The sequence below is a fragment of the Lepisosteus platostomus genome, chromosome 28, assembly GCF_059453375.1.
Source record: "Lepisosteus platostomus isolate fLepPlt1 chromosome 28, fLepPlt1.hap1, whole genome shotgun sequence".
In the NCBI taxonomy this organism is placed as follows: Eukaryota; Metazoa; Chordata; class Actinopteri; order Semionotiformes; family Lepisosteidae; genus Lepisosteus; species Lepisosteus platostomus.
In genome coordinates, this window is record NC_142638.1 from 10568158 (window position 1) to 10588409 (window position 20252).

The following is a 20252-nucleotide window of genomic DNA, read 5'->3' on the forward strand; positions in this document are numbered from 1 at the left end:
AGAAGTCTATTTTGAGGAATAAGAAGGGGACCTAGCAAACGCCCTGCAGGGTGTTACAGGACGACTGCCGCAGGCTTCATGATATTAAAATTGCCCCTGCGTGTCGTTTAAGAAGTACGCTGTTCAAGACATACAACTGGATTTCAGGAAGCAGCCATAGGAGACACAGGAGTCCTGACGCGACGATGAGACGTCCGGCTGTTTCCAGCAGCTCTGGTTCCGGATCGGACCGAGCTCCGGCCCCTTCCGCCCCCCGGTCCCACACACGCTCCGCGCTCGGGTTCGACACCACTCCCAAAAACAAAGGCCTGACAATATTCGAACGTCGAACCTGCTGTCTAAGCAGATGAAATACATTTAAAGAATTTGTAAGCTCTCCTTGTAATTTATGTAAATGTACTGTAATTAAATATAATTTCAAGGTATGTTTAGGTATTTCAAACATTTATCTGTGAGGAAATATGACTGACTCATTAAGCGAACGATAAACATTGTTTAGTCTGTGTGTGTGGTCTCTCATCCTGCAGAGTGATATTTATTCAAATGTACGCACAGACACACATACACAAACATTTAGCTCTCTCCTTCTGTTTCTCAATTTGTGCAGATCTATATGAAGTCTGAGAAAAGAGTGTGAAGGAGTAAGAAACTGTTGTGCGGATTAGGATCATAGAACTTCGCTGTCTCTCTGTATTAAGAGCTGATGGTTCTTGACTGTCTGTCAGAACACATGGATTTAAGGAGGAAATGCAGCATATGTTAGCTGTTTAGAGAATACTCATGGTCTTAAACTACTAGTTCTAAAAATAAAAGAAAATGGCAATTATTTAATTAACAGCCGCACCTATCTTATCTCTCTCTCAGGTGATGTGAAGGTTCAGTCCCAGCAGGTTGCAACAGGAATGGTCTTTAAACACCTCAGTGATTGGGGATTAGAACAAGAGTCTGTTTAGGAAACCAGTACAACACTATAACGAAATACTGCAACACTATTCAGCTAAAGACAGAAAAGCAATGGCTGACACTACTAAAACACACCTCTGTGGCACTCATCCCCCCACCAAACTGGGGCTCAGGGCTTGTGTCCTGTCCTGGCTGGAACACAGCCATATCTGCATGGAAACAGAGTGTCACAGACTCAGGGATCCACACCGACTTCCTCTCCCAGAATGCATCACGACTGACGCCCAAGTGACCTCTGACATCACTCAGGACAAGCTCTGGAACCATGATGACAACCCATTTTGTTTTTCTGTTAATCTTTATTTGTCTTGGATTGTCACATGAGAGTCAAAATTACTCTTTCAAGAGACACCTGTAAAGAAAACAGTACAAATCAAATATTAATTAGACATGAGAAATTACCAACACTACGACCAATAGCAGACGTGTTGGCGGCATTAAAGCTTATTCAAAGCAAATAAAAGTCTGTTAATAAAAAGGTTAGAATACTTTTAAAATAACAGCAAACAATAATAGTTCATACAGAGAAGTATGACAGATTCACGAGCAGGTCTTTGTTGTCGATATATTGAAGTTAATTCAATTTGAGGTTTGTCATCCCATTGGAGAAATGTGTTTTACAGAACAGTCCAACACAACAATTAGGCCAGTAAAATCATATTAAAATGAGAACTAGAGTGAAATAAATGGGACTGAATGAGGAAGAGCAAGATAATATCATTGTGCAAAAATGGAAAAACCATTCATTTTGAAAACATAAAAAAACGTCAAAACATATTTATTTGGTTCCTTTCTAAAGTGGTTAAGCAATCATTTTCAACATTATAGTACAGTAGACTCACCCTGTGGTCTGTGTGGGTCCTAATGCCCCAGAATAGTGATGGGGACACTGTACTGTAAAAAGGTGCCGTCCTTCAGATGAGACATAAAACCAAGGTCCTGACTCTCCGTGGTCATTAAAAATCCCAGGGTGTTTCTCAAAAAGAGTAGGGGTGTTAACCCGGTGTTCTGGACAAATTCCTCTGGCCTTTACCAAACATGGCCTCCAAATAATCCCCCTCTCTGAACTGGCTTCATCACTCTGCTCTCCTCCCCACTGAGAGCTGGTGTGTGGGGAGCATTCTGGCGCATCATCCAGGTGGGGCTGCACACAGGTGGTGGTGGAGGGGATCCCCATGACCTGTACAGCACTTTGAGTGGAGTGTCCAGGAAAGTGCTCTATAAGTGTAGGATCATGATACCCTCAAATACTGCTTTTTGTTTTTTAAATTAATGCATTTTAAATAGGTCTATACTGAATTTAGGGAACTGCAGCTTCACTAAAACAACATCCCAAAATTAGATAAATCAATTTTATCTACTATTTAAATATTGATGTATTGTTTCACATCAGACAGAAACCCCAGGCAGATTTGCCAACAGCTCTTATGTTACAGTTAACATTTAGGCAAGAAAACAGGTAGAACTCAGTGCTAATGAGACAATGAGCGCACATGCACAGCAAAATTAGTCAGGCCAAATACAGGCTTGCTGTTCCCCACCACTGAAACATCCTGCACACGAACAACTCCATCACTGCAGCTGTGTGTGTGTGTTTCTACGAGCTTGTGTTTCTGTCTGTCAGTATCTCCCAGTGTCTGTTTGTGCTCATGTGTGTGTTACACTGTGTCACTCTCAGTGTCTGTCTGTGTGTCTTCTCCACAGCTGTACCATGGTATATCTGGCCAACCTCAGGATCAACTGTGAAACAAGAACGGAAGGACAAACATGGACGTTAAGTACAGTTATGGCTGAGAACAGGAGTCACTTCTGTACTCAAAGGGTTGTGGGTGTCTGGGACAAACTATGCCATCCAGCTGTTTTCTTCAGAAAAGATAAGATTTTCTGGTTAATAAGCTGCCAAGCACTCTCATTCTTAACCTCCCTTACCTTGTTGTCTTCTCTTTCTCTTCTTCATCAGGCTGCCGGCTTTAACTCCATCATTGCTCTGTCTATCATCCTTAATTATTACTGAAAAAGAATCATCTTTAAATTAAACAGCAGTAATATTCAGATCACTTTATAAGCCATATACAATTTCTTGTATTAGGAATTTGTCTTTTCTCATACCTCGGCTTGCTCTCGATGAGACACACAGACAGGGGGAGAAGCTTGGGGTCAGAGCGCAGGGTCAGCCATTGTACAGCGCCCCTGGAGCAGTTGGGGTTAAGGGCCTTGCTCAGGGGCCAAACGGAGTAGAATTCCTCTGCTGGCCGCAGGATACAAACTGGCAACCTTCTAGCCACAGGCGCAGATCCTGAGCCACAGAGCCACCACTTTCATAGTGCTCTCTGGGTTTTTCTGTCTGGTGTGACAAAATCCTGCGGAGAAGCAGGAGAAATTGCAGCTCACTCTGGTTTGGATCTGCACACCTCTGTGACTACAGACCCCAGGAGCTCAAGAACCATCAATGGGAAATCTAAAAGCAAGACTCAGCGACAGAAATAGCAGTAATATTTTCTTTCAAGGTATGATTGACAAATGATAACCTTCGTGTTAGGTAACAAATTAAACAATAACATTAAAATGAAAACTTGGCACTCCCAACTACCCAGAAACCTTTTATTAGTACTGCTTATAGCCAGCAATTGAGAGAGAGACAGAAGAGAGAGAGCAGGAAAGGAGATAGATGGGAGACAAAGAGTAGAATATTAGCAAGAGAGAGAAATAAAAGTCTCCTTCGCTCCTGAGGGCAGAACTCCCTCCTTTCCTGTCAGATATCAATTAGATTTATAGTTTTGGCTCCAGCCTGTCTTAATTGCCTGTCTATTTGTTTTATATCTAAGATGTTGGGATTCGCGTGAAGGGATTTTCACAGAGATGCGACTGGAGAGCTTCAGCACTACTACTGGCTCTGTGCAGCCCCAGTCCCTCAGCTGTGTGACCCTGCAGTGAAACAGCTTCAGACACATACCGCTGTATGCACACCATACACACCACCTAGGACAGGCGTGTCATTACATTCAAGACATTAGCTCATTGTGTCTTCCCAGTTAAAAACTTTGAAGTATTTTCTATTTTTATTAACACTAATAATAACAGCCATCCATCCATTTTCTAACCTCTCTATCAAGAGGTCATGGTCATGGGGGAGTCAATGCTCAGATTTCAGCAGCATGGGATTTGTATGAAATTATGAGTGATGCTAGCAGGAATAATAAAACCCTAGAAATAATGGACAAGAGCACATTACATGTCAAGTTGAACATAACATGATAATATTAATAAAAATAGCAAATATTTGATGTTGTTTGCTATTCATTCCTACATTTCTCTTAAGACTATACTGTAGATAATACTAAAACTTGAAAGGACAATATCTTCAATTGGGAGTTGACCTTTTCTGTCCAAAGTAGAGGGAAAGGCTGGACATTGTATGACTGTAAAAAGACTGTAAAGTAGTAGCAGACCAGACCTCTTCCTTATTTTGCTGTTCTAAGGTAGTTGTATATAAGTAGTCATAAGGCATGATGTAGCAGATCTGGCTTACGTCTGTTTAGAAAGAGCATCGTGTGTTTGTAGGCGAGGGGCGAAGAGAAACACCAACAGAGAGAGCTACTGAAATGAAGAGACAGAGAGCAGGGCTGGTGTGCTCTAGGAAGAGCCCTGAGGGGCTCTGTATTTCCACAGCCATTGGAGCAGATCTGCTGGAACACATCAGGATGTGTCCAGCTGTCAGTGCTGATGGCCGAACTGGAGAGTTTCCTGCACTGTTCTGGTAGGGGGTGTATAAAAGGTATCTTTTGGTATCCAATAACAGAACCGATATTTTTCAGGTATAAATATAAGAGTTGTGGACCAGCTGCATTGTAGCTATGTGCTTGTCTTTGAGTACAATGTGGTTTTGACTTTTCAGAAATTCAGGGGAGAAATAATGGAAACCGCAAGGAGAGAGGGAACAGATCTGGAAAGGCTAATCTGGACGCTGACACCTTAATCATCTTCAGCAGCCCTGACAAGCGCAGTGATGTGTCTGATATATGCATACCTGTGTTCTCCACAATCACATGTTCACTCCTACAGCACACTTATGTCATCAGAGAAAAATTCACACTTCCCCACGTTATTCACCTGTGATGATTTATATATTCAGGTTCATGTCTTTCTCTTTTCGTGTTTCTAGCCTAATCTGATCTTGTAAGCTACAAGACCTGCCACCTTGAAATATTACTCCTGGCTCTCCCAGGCCCTGGGAGGGTTGTGTGCAGCAGAAGACATTACTCAGTTTGCTTCGGCAGCCCTGCTGCCCCCAGCCTGAGCCGTTTCAGCTAACTGAAGACGTCTGAGCTGCCCACACACAAAGCCCACAGCCCCTCCTTTCTCAGCGCACACCCACAACACCTGGCTTCCCACAGTGCCTCGCTCCACCAGGACCTTCGCAGGCTCTGTCCCAGTCAGCAGGACAGGGCTGACTTAAAACCACTCTCCGTACTTTGGCAAAACAATGCTAAAGCAGGACTTGGCCCTCTCTGGATTGGGGTGTACACATCTTATACAACTATACAACCCATCTTTTGGGTTAACAAATAATGTGTTTCCCCATCACCAGTTCTGACCAGTACAGTTGGAACAGCTTACTCTTGCTATTACACAAGGTCTGACCCAATGAACAGAGCGCCTCTACAATCAGTAGACATTTTCCCACAGAGCTGTGTCACCAATATGTACCTCAAAGGAGCTCATAACACAAGACCAGGATTCCATACTCATTCATTCCAGAAACTTCAGTGTTGTTTTCAGTGAACCAGTCACAAAATGGTTACAGTACATCAAGTTGGGGTATCCCACCTTTTTTTCAAGAAAGGAGGAACAAATTGCTAATTGCACAGAATCAAACTGGAACTTCTAAACTCCTTGCAGTAACTTCTAAATTAGCATCCTAGGCAGACGAGACTCGTGTCAGCTTCATCTTTTAGTTCTCTCATTAGGGAAGAAGCTTGTGAGGCTGCATGAGTGTTGTCAGCCAGGCGAGGAGCTCCCAAAGGAGCCCACAGTCCTGTGGCATGATGGGCACAACATCTCTGCCCCCTCCAGTCCCAGGCCCTAGCCCCAGGGACCTGTGCTCTGTGGGAGCCCCACTCCCCCACTCCTGAGACACCCAGCAAGCCCACGTGTTAGAGCAGACAGGTCTCTGCGGAGGGCTTCTGACTGGCTGGGCTGACAAGCTCATTAACAGGAAGAGATTTTTTTAAGCATCGTGTTGGATTCTGGATTGCTAACTGCTTATTTATGAGTAAAGTGATATCACTTAGCTGGAGTACAGAGAGCTACAGAGAGAGGAAAGAAAGAGGAATTTCGTGTTTAGTGCACTGACATAAACCTACAGTATTTATAACCACAACTGAGCTATCGCTGGTGTGCTGATTTGTGGGCTCAGAGCGTCTCATACTGTGCCAGCTGTGAAACCCAATCTAACTCTGCCACTCTGATCGCTGGAAAAAACCTTCAGGAAGCTCTCCAGCTAGGCTGTCTGAGGAGCCCAGAGACAAATCCCTGGTGAAATAAATATTCAACTTCTTGTTCATTTTTAATTTTTGGTTTCTAATGCATTTCAAGTTATTGAAGCAGCAAGGAGAATCTGTGTGTCCCTGTGGTCCTCTTCACTCTGAGAGTGCATCTGTATTTCTGAGCATCAGAGAGTGCAAAGTGTCCAGACACGAACACTGGCCAAACCCCAGTCCCAAACCTTTGGGCCTTGAGCACTTGTAGCTGATGCAAACAATGTGTTCAGTTGTTCTAAAACGGCGCTTCATTTAAAGGGCTGTGGGAGTTTGGATCAAGCGGTGAAAGAGCGGAACCGCCTCCTCGCTCACTGCCAGACCCTTGCAGCATTTCCACGAGACACGCGGGGACCCGAATTCTCGCGCGTGGGAAAGCTGGCAGAGAGTCCACGTGGTGTTCATAGAGTTCGGGGATAAAAGAGGAGAGTGAAGGGGCGGGGGAGCAATAGGTCAGTCCTTCCGGGTACTTGAGGGGGTTGGTTACCGCGGTCGTGTGCTTTCTGGTTATGAAGACGGAGACGGACATCAGTCCACGGAGCGGCGAAGTGATCTGTAAATCTGTTTTAGCTTACGTCCAAACCGTATTATCTCTCTTCTGCAACTGTTTTAAAGTCAGCTTGTCTCACTACTAGCTAAGTTAAAGCCGAGACCCTGGTGAGATTCTCGGACAAAATACGTAAACCAAGCGAGCTGAAGGCAGGTGGCCGCCTTGTTTCTAAACTCTATTCCCCTGCTGGGTGATGCCTGACCCAATGCACTGTGTACCGAGAGGCATTGGTTCCGATACTTATGCCTTTCCTTAAAATACTCTCATAAGTGTTCACTGGTACACTAGAACAGCCCAGTTGTGTTCACTTCGGAGGTTATGGGCCACGTTTGACGTGTTTATGGGAGCAGAGAGTAGCAGTGGCGTCCGTGCTTTCAGTCGGCTCCGGAGTCTCGTCGCTCTGGCCTCTATAACTGTCTTTCCGGTAGGATGACTATGAAAATGTTATCAAGGCTGCGGGATGAACTATCCTGCAGCACAAATATCGTCCGAAAGGCTGACGGTTCGTCACTGAGCACTTGCGCTTATCTACGATCTTGCAGCTCACAACTGGCAGCCCACTGGAGCTCAGCAGGTGTGAGCCTGGCCAGTACCTGGATGGGAGACTCCTGGGAAAACTGAGGTTGCTGCTGGAAGAGGTGTTAGTGAGGCCAGCAGGGGGCGCTCACCCTGCGGTCCATGTGGGTCCTAATGCCCCAGTATAGTGACGGCGGCACTATACTGTAAACGGGCACCGTCCTTCGGATGAGATGTAAAACCGAGGTCCTGTCTCTCTGTGGTCATTAAAATTCCAGGGCGTTTCTCGAAAAGATTAGGGGGTGTAACCCCGGCTTCCTCGTCAAATTTCCCATTAGCCCTTAACAATCATAGCCTTCTAATAATCCCCATCTATGAACTGGCTTCATCACTCTGCTCTCCTCCCCACTGAGAGCTGGTGTGTGGGGAGCGTTCTGGCGAACTAAGGCTGCCGTCGCATCATCCAGGTGGGGCTGCACACTGGTGGTGGTGGAGGGGATCCCCATTACCTGTAAAGCGCTTTGAGTGGAGTGTCCAGAAAAGCGCTATATAAGTGTAAGCAATTATGACGATCTGTTGAAACACATGACTTAACAAGGGACACCTGTCCATTCTACTGCACTAAAAAGTCTCAAACCTGCTTTCACTGCCCCTACCGAAACCGCGCCGGCGGATCTGAAGAAGCTCTTCACTGGCTCTCCATCGCTGAAGAGCCCAGACCCCGCCTTGTCCTCCGAGCGATATGCCCGACTGTGGCGTAAGCCGCTGTGTGCGGATGCGTTAACATGCGTGATGTTCAGCCTAGTTCTGCTGATTCGGTTCTTTCCCGGTTCGATCAGATTCCAGTGCGCTCTCACTGCTTTCAGGCGAGCAGAGAGGGGGTCACCTGCAGCCCAAACCCCAGATATGGGTTTCTGGAGAAAGGTCAGAGCTGATATCCCTGGTGGTCCGCTATACTGAGTCACTACTGGACTCCTAAGACCTGAAACGGTCAGATGTATTGGTTTTAGGGTATAAACATATTTGCGATCTTAGCACCATAAAGCTAAATTAATACTCCTCGCCAAGTTTGTATTCTCTGGATTTTAAGATTTTTTTAAAGCATTAAATCTGGTTTGTAAAGCCAGACATGTCTCTGAGTTTGCAGACTTCCCACGGCTCGTAGCAAGCGGTAGCTCCGGTGCTGTAGGAGAGAGCAGAGGGTTTCAGTACTATCGCCTGCAGCTGTACGTGAGATTATGGTGTGCTGTATAATACTTTAAATCCTGCGATATTCCTCTCATTGTGGTGCAGGTTGTGGACACCCACAGCGAGACAACAGGCTCCCACATTAAACTCTCGTGCCGGAGAAGCGAGTGCTGGTGGGGACTAGCTCGCGGGCAGACCGGCCTCTGCTGCGGGCGCTTCGGGGACACGGGTGGCCTGTGCGGCTTTTTCTCCACTTGCGATAGTGTTCTTGAGCGTTTAAAGACGGTCATATACAGCAGCAACGATCTTCATTCTCCACGGTTAATGGTTTTAAAATCTAACCTGGCTGCAACTGTTCTGTAAATTGTTGTATATTCGTTAATAAACACCCCATAACAAACACCAGCCTTTTCTGGCAACTGTAGAAAAATTTAGTTACAATCGTAGTTAATTGCATTTTGTTACAAATTTGTTCCGAGATGGTAGTAACTGGGGTTCGATTTCCGAAGCTCTGTAAGTGTGGGGTAGGTTTAGAAAGGCCCATATAAATACCGGGTAGCGACATCCCATGCATTTTATAGTTCCTATGTAATATTCGTTTTGGGAAAAGTTTTAATCTGCTGTTCCTAAAGATTTTGGTTAGACACGAAAATGTGTCACAAGCACTCCCTCTGCCTAATCCATCCCTTCACAAAGGTGCGATTCGCGAGGCTGGGCGGCAGGGTTGTCGGCTCTATTCTTGCCTTGGTTAAGGATAAATCGATTTCAATATCATCTTTAAAATAATGAATTGCTGGGGGAAAACACTTCAGTATATAACAGCACGCCGAAGGTCTTATAAGGCGTTATGAGAGAGGGTATTGGAGAAAACGGTGGTCAGAGAGTCATTAAAACTTCACATTTCTACCAGCCCCCGACGTCACGTCTGAGCGGCGGCAGTAATCTGGTAAACGGAAATATAGAGCTCGTTTTCTCCGTGAAATCCCCGGGCCGGATTTTTTTGCGGGCGCTATCGCACCTTAAAAAGGGTTAAATGTCTACAGAAGGGTGGGGCCACAGGAGAGGAAAAAGGTAGAGAGAGAGGTAATGTAGGCAGTCGCAGCGCAGTGACTGTTGAACTGAAGTCTCACCTGGCACGGTGCTGCCCGGGCCTGACTGTGGGACCGCTGGGGCAGACAGGGACCAACCCCTTCAGAGCACCTTGACCTGACCTCCACACGGCACGGCCTCCCAGCTCGCTCCTCGGCGCCTTTCCCCGCGACTGGCTTCGGTTTTTAAAAAGAAACGGATTCCTTATCTCCAGACAGCCGGGCTCGATCGACAGATGGTAGCAGGTAAAGTGATTGTTTTTTTGTTCTTTAGAAATAATAAGGGTATATATCAGGTTAAGCCTTTTTAGATTTTAAAGCACGTTAACAGAGGAAGAGGGTAACATCATAAACATGAAATGGCTAAATAGCTTTTTATGTAAGTTACACAATTTTTCATACCTGCTCATCGTTGCTTAATACTAATTTCGTGTCGCACAATATATTTTTCAGTTAAAACTAATGTTCTTAGTAGAACCCAAGCGAGGAGTTTAAGGTTCTTTCTGAAGTGATGAGTTTGTCAGGTGAATTCAGAGGCGCCTTTCCGCCGCCCGCCAGTGAGTTCAGCGCTGCTGTGGAACTCGTCTCGGAGTCCAGACAGAATTTAACACCAGCTTCACAACTGCTTAACAATTACAGATGGAAAATCACTTCAAGATCTCGCACAGATAGATGTACCTCACTGCGCGTTTTATTTTAGAAGTACCAGCTTTGAGTATTAAGATATAGAAAAGGTCTATTCTGTTATGATTTCATTTGTATTAAATCATTATGTTGATGGATCGACTAATGATGCGGCCGTTTGAGACGCAAATATGACACCGGAGTGAAAAGTTTCACCGGGGAATGAGAGGAGACGGAGCCGAGTCGGGACCGGCTGAGGGAGAGCTGGGGCGCGCGTCTCGGCGTGTGAACGCGCTGCTTGGCCGCTGCTTTCCCAGCGAAAATAACGTTTAACGGCACCAATTACCGAATTAATGCTTGGTGACGCAGCCTGCCTGCGCGTGTATCCGTTTATTGCTCCAGTAAAAGCGAAGAGCCCGCGCATCCTGAAGATGCGGGTTTCAGAACCAGCGATCCCTTTCGAGCTGACAGCGAAGGCGGGACCGCAGAGCGCCGGTGTCCCGGGTGAGATACCGAGTTGCTGCGCGGTCTCAGGTCTCGGGTTTGTTTCAAAAATAGAAATCATTTAAACGATGCAAGATATCGAAAAGAACAGTTTCGTTTTAAATCCCCCATAAATAACGTCTAATTAATCGAATACATTGACCTGCCTATTAAAAGAAGAACGCTGTTGAAGGAAAAGGATTTTTAATCTTTTTGAACAGCGCGATTCCTTACAACATAAATTCTCCTCGTCGCCGAGGGAGGAGAGAATTTACACTTCCATAATTATTACAACTCTTGTCCCTTGAGGTATGATTTAATGCGCGAGGGTTTAACACAATAAGCTCTTTATTAGGGCTCGGTGTGGAAACCCGACAAGATTTTATTTCGCTTCCTATTCACGGTATTCGACGCAAATGTACTCCTCAGTTATTTAAACGGGACAAATGAGTATTTTCGTGATAATTCTTTATCCTCTTTGTATGAAGTTTAACTGCGAAGAGAGCACAGAAATCTGATTTATATTAGGCGATTAGGAGCAAAGCAACTTTATTCAAACAATCGCTAAAAAAACGGAGAACTGAATAGTACTAACTCTTGATTGTTATTTGAAACTCTTCCCTGCTTCCCACTGAATTTAACACGCCTGTTCTGTCACTGTACGGATTATTCAGAGTACCTGGGCCCGGCTCTGCCAGGGCGTACTCAGGGGCTCCTACAGCTGGAGTTTAGCGTGTCCAGCCACACGGCCGCACGGCGCTCAGACCGCAGGACCCCGAGTGGGAGTGGGGTCCCCTGCACTGGCACTGTGCCCGAATAGGGTCAGATCCCCTGCGGTTTCACCGTATTGGTGACTTTCATACACATCAGTTTCATCAGGCTCCGCACTGGCAGTAGAAACGGGGGGACACAAAGCAAGCATTAGGAACAAATCTATGAATTCTTACCAAAAAGCGCATAATAGAAACGCATAGGTCTGACGAGAAGTGCGTTTCTTTTAGACATACACGAGAGGGTTAACATCAATAAGCCCAAGGCTCAAGTTTATGTATTGTCTATTTAGCTTCTGGCAAATCTTTCCAGAACACGATTAATAAAGTTTACAGATATAGATCTCATCTACGCAATGTTGAGTGTGGTTCCGTTCAAGGTTCTACTAAAGCTCTTGAAGGCGTGAAGCTTCTAACACGACGATAATCTCAAAAAGCTCTTTGGAGAGAGCTTGTTGCACCCTAGTGCAAAGACTGCATTTTCCAGAATGAAGTCACTGCAGTTTAGGTCTCCATCTACACCGCGTGAAGGTCTTTCCGCAGAAATTCGCTCGAGTAGTTTTAACTGCTGAGTTCAGGGCTCAAAGGAGGTCACTCCGTCTTTGAGTGTCAGGAGTTGACAGTTGTATACATGTGAATTTTCCTATTCATTGAGACCCTACCAGTGCAATGTAAGGCCGGTGTTGTGCTGACTCACACGCGAATCATATGTAACGTTCTGTAGACTGGCGGAGGCTGGGCAAACTCTGAAGGCTCGCGGGTGTACTGAGGGCAAATTTCGACACGCTCAGCTGTCCTGGACTGAGAGACTTACGATGCGTCTGAGATTTACAACATAACTGCATTCGCACGGTGCAAGCAGTAGCACAGACCCCGAGAAACGCTAAAGTTTTCTGTGGGAGAGCACAGAAAAAACAGTGTAAAGTGTGATCAAGCTTAATCATGGTAACTGCAAGAGCTGTGGCAAATATACCGGCAGTGGAAATAGTCAACATGGTAAATTCAGTGCAATACTTGATGCCGCCGTGTCTTCTGGGTATCTGCACCTCTGTGTGAGCCTATATGGGTAGCCCGGTTTTGGAAGACGTTTCTTTCTAAGGCTAGAATCACCGCGGAGAAGTGCCTGACCAGCCAGCTGCCCACACAGTGACCTCTTCCGTGAGCGCCGAGCTTCAGCGTCCACCAGACACCGCCTGTTGAAGCTGAAACGCACAAGGTGTGTCCGGGGAACTTCCGCCGCCAGAATGGAGGTCAAGAGGACCCCCTCCTCCATGGCCTGAATTTTCAGAGACGGTGTCTCCCATCTGTGTGTGTGGAATTCACACTTAATTCGCAAAGCTGTTTGTCCGCGGCTGACACGAGCTCTCCTTTCTCTCGCCGAGATTGTGAAACGTGTTCGCGTTGGGAGAATCCAGCTGGCTTCTCTTCATGGATCGTTATCTGAAGCTCTGAGGCGACGCAGAGCTCTTGACCAGAACTGACGGGAAGGAAAGCAAGATCAATGCACAGTTGATATTTTGGCCTGGGAAGATTTGAGTTTTTTGGTCACAGGAAAGAGTGCTGAGATGTTTTGCTCCAGAATTGAAAAGCAATGAATTTCATCCTGTTCCTGGAAGAATCTCTTGCCCATTCTCACAGAATTACACTTCACTGCCAGTTTATGATTCATCTGCAAATGTCCAGCACCCACCGCCTGGACTCTCTATGATAGCCTGTGCTTGCTGGCTGCCCTCAGGCTATTGTTCCAGGTGTTTTTGTGGAATTCTACTGTCTGTTTTGTCAATGGCAGTTTTTTGTGAATGGTATCTATGACCCCCTGCATTTCCCAGATGCTCTGTGAGACACCGGCTGGGTTGCCTGGTGGAGAGTCTGAGCTGCACTCTGCAGTAATTATAGAGGAGAAGAGCTGCCCCAGGCTTCTGCAATAAATCAGCCTGACCGTTCACTTCACAGCCCTTATTAAAGGGTTTCTTGTCTCCCAACAGTAACAAACAGACCCTCCTCTGCAGTGGTTTGCCTTCTGAATGTGAAGTTCTTACAGGATTGACTTCCTGAAAAAAAGAAATGAGGTTTTAATGTTCTGGGATTTTTGTTTCCTTTTCAGGAAACAAAACATTTAAATGAAATGTTAAATGTGAAATCAGGAAAGATTTAAAAGCAGAGTTGCAAAACCATTGTAAGAAATGGGTTTTGGGTCATGCAGGCTTATTTAAGCCCTGGTGTTGAATTTACAGTTCAGAAAGACAAAGCTGAACTGCTGCCTCTGATCTGCAGTAGCACGTCTGTTTAAACACCTTGATATACCGGCCCTGTGCAGCAGCAGGCAGGCTGTATACAGAGTGGAGAGATTCTATAGATGCACAGAGAAGAGAAATCGACAGGCTGGTTGTAGTACTTGGTACTGGTGGATTTTTGCATGAGGTGGTAAATGGCTTTCACATTTCACACATCTCTACAGTGCTAATGCTGATGCTGCCGAGCTTCGCTGTGGTTAAAAGAACCCCTCTCATCACTGGCTTTACTGTGCTGCAGCTCTGGCCTCTTGTCACGGCCATCGATCCAAAACCCAGCGAGAATTTTCTCTGAAAGCTCACTGGAGCAGAAGCTCAAAGTTTCTGAGTTACTTGGTGCCCTGACGCAGTGGGTGTTGGCTACAGTTAAAAAAGCTCAAGAATGTAAACTTATAATGTTCCAACAGACATAAAATCCTTAAGCAGTCCCTGGGCTTTACAGTTTTACAGCTGCTCATGGCAGTGCAGTCCAGGCCAGCCTTGCTGACCAGATTATTATTGATTATGGAAGCATAGTAATGCTAGTAAATCCTCTGAAATGCCCGCAAGACATGCAGGTGATGCAAAATATTGTGTGGAAAAAGGCATTGTTTAATGGAGGAGAAAAAAGCAGTCAAAGAAGTGTAGTCTGACTAGTCTGTGGCTGAGGTTCCCCTGCTCACTGCTTGACTGCGCTGTACTGTAATCGCGCTGTTTGCCCAGGGCAGCAGTTCCTCAGGGCTGGGGGTTTGTGCTGTTTTTTGGCACGTTTCTCAGTTTGTTCCATCAATTCAGAATAGGTGGCAATTGGAAATATTCTCCTAACCAAAGGAACCAGCTGTTGCAGTTAAGTCTGTGTCATAATAACATAATGAATATCTTTCTAACTTATGAGTGTCTGCTGTTTTATGTCCAGGCAAGAGCTCTTGGCAGTTATGAGGGCAAGAGAGCGCTGTGTGTCTTGCCAGACAAGACCAGGAGGCATGGCTGGAGCTCCGGGATGCATTGAAACCAGCAGTTCGGTCGCATGCTTCTTTACTAAAAGATTTCTTAAACCAAAACTGCACTTTTTTTTTCCCCCTCTTTGAACATATTCCCCCTGAACTGAGTTATCTGTGACCTGGCTTCTCACTGGTGTAGTATGGTACATGTGCATGTAAACGTCTCAGTTCTATTCTATTTCAATTGCACAATAAGTATTGTACTGTATCAAAGATTTAGCTGCGCTTTGCTAACTGGACTCTGTTAATGCTACAGTGAAGGCTGTACTTGCCACCAATGTGACTATTTTGTGCAATAGGTCAAGACAGGGATGACCAATGGCCACAAGGCAACTGTAGGGAAATTAAATGTATGTACAAGGAGTAGGAAAACTGTCAATAACCTAAAATTACCAGGAATACACCAGGCAAGGCTGTCCTATGGTATGGTTCAGCAGAACCCTCACAGCTCACTGGTTGTGCTGCTTGTTTCCTCTCGCACAGTGCTTAATGATCTGAGGGTGTTCTCTGCTCAGATTAACTGTCTATTGTACACTTTTCCTTTTGAGAAATGTTAATTCTCCTAAATCCTTCTGGCTGTTCCCCAGGGCCACACTGACTCTAAGCAGCGCCCTCTCTCCCACACTCCCTCTCTCCAGACTCCACGCTTCCTCTCCTGGGAGTTCAGCTGTTTACAGGGCTTAGGAGCCTGATTAACTTGGAGGGGCTGTTTGGGTTCACACACAGCAGGTGGCTGCGATGCGCACATCTCTGAATCCCTTTGTCTCCCTGCGGTTCAGTGTGCAGTCTGGACTCCAGCTCGAGTGCGGGGCTCCACGATATTACCGTGCTCAAAATATCCGATATGTTGACTCAAAATATCCGATTTCTACATAAATGCCTAAGTGCCCTCTGTGATTCGATGCTGGTGTTTCTGATCACATTCTTCCTTGGTCTGATTTGCTGTCGAGTGACCTCTCCTCTGCCCCAAAAGGCTCAGACCTGTCGGGGACGGGCAGAGCAGCAGTGCAGAGTGTGTCCACAGCCTCTCGGCAAAATGCTGCACTGGACAGACCAAGTTGAGTGATTGCTGAAAACCCAAAGGTTTTCACAGTGCCTTTGCCATTAAGGTGAAGTACCAGTTTGTATTTCTCTAAGCAGAAAGCACCCAGACGAATTTGAGGGGTCCTGCTATGGGCACTGGTGCTGTTCCAGCCCTGCCTCTCCCTGCTGCAGTACTGTCCTGGCAGGGAGTTCGGGGATGAGCGCCATGGCTGTCTGCCAATCCCAGCGTGTGTCGCAGAGAGACAGAGGAACGGAGAGAGAAGAGCTGCAGGGAAACTGTGTTGTAAATTGCTGGCCAACCTGTGATTCATAAAACAGGTTCTGCTGTCTGCCAGTCTTCACCTCCAACCACAAAGACATACAAATAGACTCTGGCCTGCAGCCATACCTCCCTGCATTCCCCTCTCCGCACAGCCCACGGCCTGCGGCTGAGCGCTGTCAGCAGGCTGGCTCGCTCTCTCGGAAAGAGCTGCATCTAAGCTGCTCTTTGCACTCGGCTCGTAAACCTGTTTTCCCTTCTGTCCTGCCTCTCTTTAATAAGCTCCATGGGAAGTACCTGGCACCGGCTCTCCCTGGGCTTCCGTTCCTACATGCCGTTACTGAGCAGCGATGCTCCCGCTGTCAGGAGTGAGGGTGCAGCGTGAGAATCCCGACGATCTCCCTGGATACAGGGGGAAGGAGGGGGGCAGGCTCGAGAGACACGCCTCTGCTTTATTTATTTGTCTTTTTTACTTTTTTGGGCAAAACAAGCATTATGCCTCCATTGACTTGAAAACTTCAGAAGCAAGTGTATCTGTACCTTAATCTTCCCTTATTTTGAATTTACAGCGCACTGAAATTTAATGCTTTTCGTGTGGTTCTGCTTTACACTTAATTCCAACTACCTTTGCCCTCTTGTGGCTCTCCTATGGATTTTAGTTCCCTTGGCTTAGTACTGTACCAAGATATGATAACAGCATAATTAGGAGCTGGAGTGATGGCAGATTCCATTAGTTCAGACTGTATGTGTATACAATGGAAATTTTACTTGGGAATGATTAAAGTTTTGGTTTAAAACGGCACTTGCACAGCCAGATTTTTTCCTGTAACTCGGCACCATCGTTGGCAGAAACAGTTCCAGGGAGAGCTGATGCCTGGGCAGCATGAACAGCCTGACTGAGACTGATATAATTTCCACCCCCTGTGTTTGCAGGCCAGCTGCTGTGTGGACAGGAGTGCTGCACGGAGATGCACTGTACATCGCGCCATCCCTGAGCTGCGCCACGCTGCCCCCAGCCTCGGTCTCTGGCTGTGACCTCCAGGGTGACCTCACTGGGCAGCTGCTCCCACCTGCTCTGCTGCGCTTGCCTGTGTCTCTGGCCAGCGGGAGCGATGTTCTGATCCACACGCTCCTGTCCAGGGGAAACGGAATTGGTCTTCGCTCGCTGTGCCTTTACCCGCTGGGTGCCTGGTCGCAGCTGTACTGATCTCTGTCGAGGAAGCCCATGGCGCACCCCTACGAGCCCTGGTTCCGGCCAGCGCCCCCCAGTGGAAGTGCCGAGGACATGAGTGTGCCCTCCTGGTGGGACCTCCACGCCGGGGCAGGGAGCTGGATGGACCTGCAGGGGGCACCGGGGGGGCTACAGGGCGCAGGGCAAGGGGGAGCTATGGGATTGCAGACCCTGGGACCCTACACTTCAGACCCCCAGCTATGTGGCCCTCCCCCCTCCCACCTGGGCCCTCCATCCCCGCACCTCTTCTCTCAGGACGGCTTCAAGCCGATGGAGACAACCGGGCAGGAGCAGCAGCAGCACCCCTTGGACGAGCCCATGGAGAGCAGCAGCCGCCCCAAGTCGCAGCGGCGCTCGGCCCCCCGTGGCTCCGGCCAGGCTGTGTGCCGCTGCCCCAACTGCGTGGACGCGGAGCGGCTGGGGCCCTGCGCCGACGGCAGCAAGAAGAAGCACCTGCACAACTGCCACATCCCGGGCTGCGGCAAGGCCTACGCCAAGACCTCGCACCTGAAAGCGCACCTGCGCTGGCACAGCGGGGACCGGCCCTTCGTCTGCAACTGGCTCTTCTGCGGGAAGCGCTTCACGCGCTCCGACGAGCTGCAGCGCCACCTGCAGACGCACACCGGCACCAAGAAGTTCACCTGCAGCATCTGCAACCGCGTCTTCATGCGGAACGACCACCTGGCCAAGCACATGCGCACCCACGAGCCCCCCCGCGAGGAGGAGGAGGCGGGGGCGGCCGTGGGGAAGTGCTACGAGCCGCCGCCGCCCTCCAGCGCGGCTGCCGCTGGCGCCGGCGAAGCCCCCCTCAAACCCAAGAGGGAACCGGAGTCCAGCTGCCCCGGGGGAAGCGGCCAGCCCAACTGAGGGCGCAGCCGGGTCCCGGGTCCCGGCTCCGGGCTGGATACACAGTGCGACGGGGCGCGGAGCTCGGCACTGCGAGCAGGGAGAGCCAGCGAGGGCTGCTGTGCTAGTCTAGTCAAAGCCAAGGCCTAGTCAACTCTTATCAATGTTCAATGTCGGTAGTTGTGACGCAAAGAGCACCTGATCTTCAGAGTCCTGGATAGTCGTAGGCAGAGAGCTGCACAGGGCCTAGCGGCTGACCCTCTGGCTGCTGACGTGTAGGGGGCGCTGTTAGGTCATGAGACAAGCTGGTGCTGTAGGTTAGAGTATCAGCTCGTATTCGCAAGGAAAGCTTTAGGATGCCCCTCTACGACAAGACAGGCTAGAGGGAAGGTATTCTGTAGTTTGTATGATTTCTAATAAGGCACTTATTCCTGTTTGATTTTCAAGTCTGTTTAAGATCTTCACTAAGTCTCGGCTCCTGGTTGGCTGCTGGCTGCTCTGCTGTATCAGCCTGCGGACATGAAGTCGCCCCTGTGGGAGAAGCCGTGAGGCATGGACACTGGAAGTGAAAGCAGTACTGTGTACTGCACGTACAAGCGCACTGATATTTTGGGTCTTAAACCACTGTTGAAGTACATCAGCTTCTGCCTTTCTTGGAACGGATTCGGAGTGGTCCAGAGAACGAAGCCCCACACCTCGGTGGGGAGATCTGGCGCACTGAGCACTGATGCCCAAAGGAGGCCGCTGTGGTCGTTATTTTAAAATATTGATCTGGACCAGAATTTTTCTAACGCTACAGGGTCCTCCTTCTCTCTCACACACAAACCATGCAAGGTGCCGGGGGTTGTTTTTTTATCTCTAATATTTCCAAAGCCCCTGTGAATACTGAAGCCATACGAATCGCAGACGCCAGAGAACTGAGCACGGCCTGTGCTACAACAGTCACTTCGCTGTTCCTGACAGTACAATGGAGCTGCTGTCTTTATTTGCCATTCAGGAGGGAGCTGGTGTTTGTGTGAGAGGTGAACATCACTAATGAATGAAATTAAGTTTAAGTACTGTATGACATATTTAAAACTTTGTGCTTTCTTAAGATGGAGAAAATAAAATATTATGAGATTTAAAAAAAGATGCTGTATGTTAATTTATGATGTTTGGCATATTTAAATCCCAGTGTACACAGCAGCTGTGTTTACTGGTTTGGCAATTTCTCTGTTTTCTGTCCTTTGTTTTGATTTTAATTCTAAGGGGGAGGGGGTTAATTAAGAATAATTCCCCTCTGTTTTCTCCGATTCCCTCCTTCTCATCGCCGCACTGCCACGCTCCGCCAGCAGGGGGCGATGAGTAATCACCAGTTTTACCGTGTGGCTTCTACATCTGTTAGTCGGTTTTGATAGTTTTTTTTTAAGTTTTAAATTGAGATTAAATTTAGAGAATAACTGAATAAAAGTGGTAGAAAATCAAGTAGGTTGTTAGTGTAACACTGTGAACTTTGTGTAATGAGATTAAAAACTTTTTTGTAGTTACAGTTATTTGTGTGTTGGGTTTTTTTCTGAACGCTGAGCTGGAGAAGTGTATTCAAAGCAAACTGACAAGGGTAGAACATTGTTCACCCAGCATTCACAAATATGCCCAGACACAGCCAGGGCCACACTCATTCTTGAGAGGATCAAGGTTCCTGATGAGAGCTGGCCATTTGACCATCTGATCCCATTGGGTAGTTACATACCGATCCAAGGATCTCTTCTGTCTTTCTTGACAGAAGCCTGGGAATTGTCTTTGACAACATTTCTGGGTAGTTTGCTCCACTCTTCCACAACCATTTATGTAAAGAAGTACCTCATTTTGTCCAATTTAAATGCACTTCTGCATTTGTCATTGT

General features: G+C 47.3%; 1 protein-coding gene across 3 annotated transcripts; it reads left to right on the forward strand.

The window, feature by feature from the left end:
• The first annotated feature begins 6978 nt into the window (after window positions 1–6978).
• Window positions 6979–19898, forward strand: sp6 (Sp6 transcription factor). 3 transcript variants are annotated; one of them, XM_088622693.1, is made up of 2 exons: window positions 6979–7055; window positions 17227–19898. In XM_088622693.1, the coding sequence occupies exon 2, from the start codon at window positions 17519–17521 to the stop codon at window positions 18389–18391; it is 873 nt and encodes a 290-aa protein (XP_088478819.1). In that variant the 5' UTR covers window positions 6979–7055; window positions 17227–17518; the 3' UTR covers window positions 18392–19898. The 3 variants fall into 3 exon arrangements, with proteins under 3 accessions (XP_088478819.1, XP_088478818.1, XP_088478820.1); XM_088622692.1 differs by lacking the exon at window positions 6979–7055 and adding an exon at window positions 9828–10088; XM_088622694.1 differs by lacking the exon at window positions 6979–7055 and adding an exon at window positions 10782–10970.
• The last annotated feature ends 354 nt before the right edge of the window (window positions 19899–20252 follow it).

Excerpts from the sequence above, each read along its gene's own strand:
- sp6 (XM_088622693.1), top strand. The coding sequence starts at position 17,519 with ATGGCGCACCCCTACGAGCCCTGGTTCCGGCCAGCGCCCCCCAGTGGA.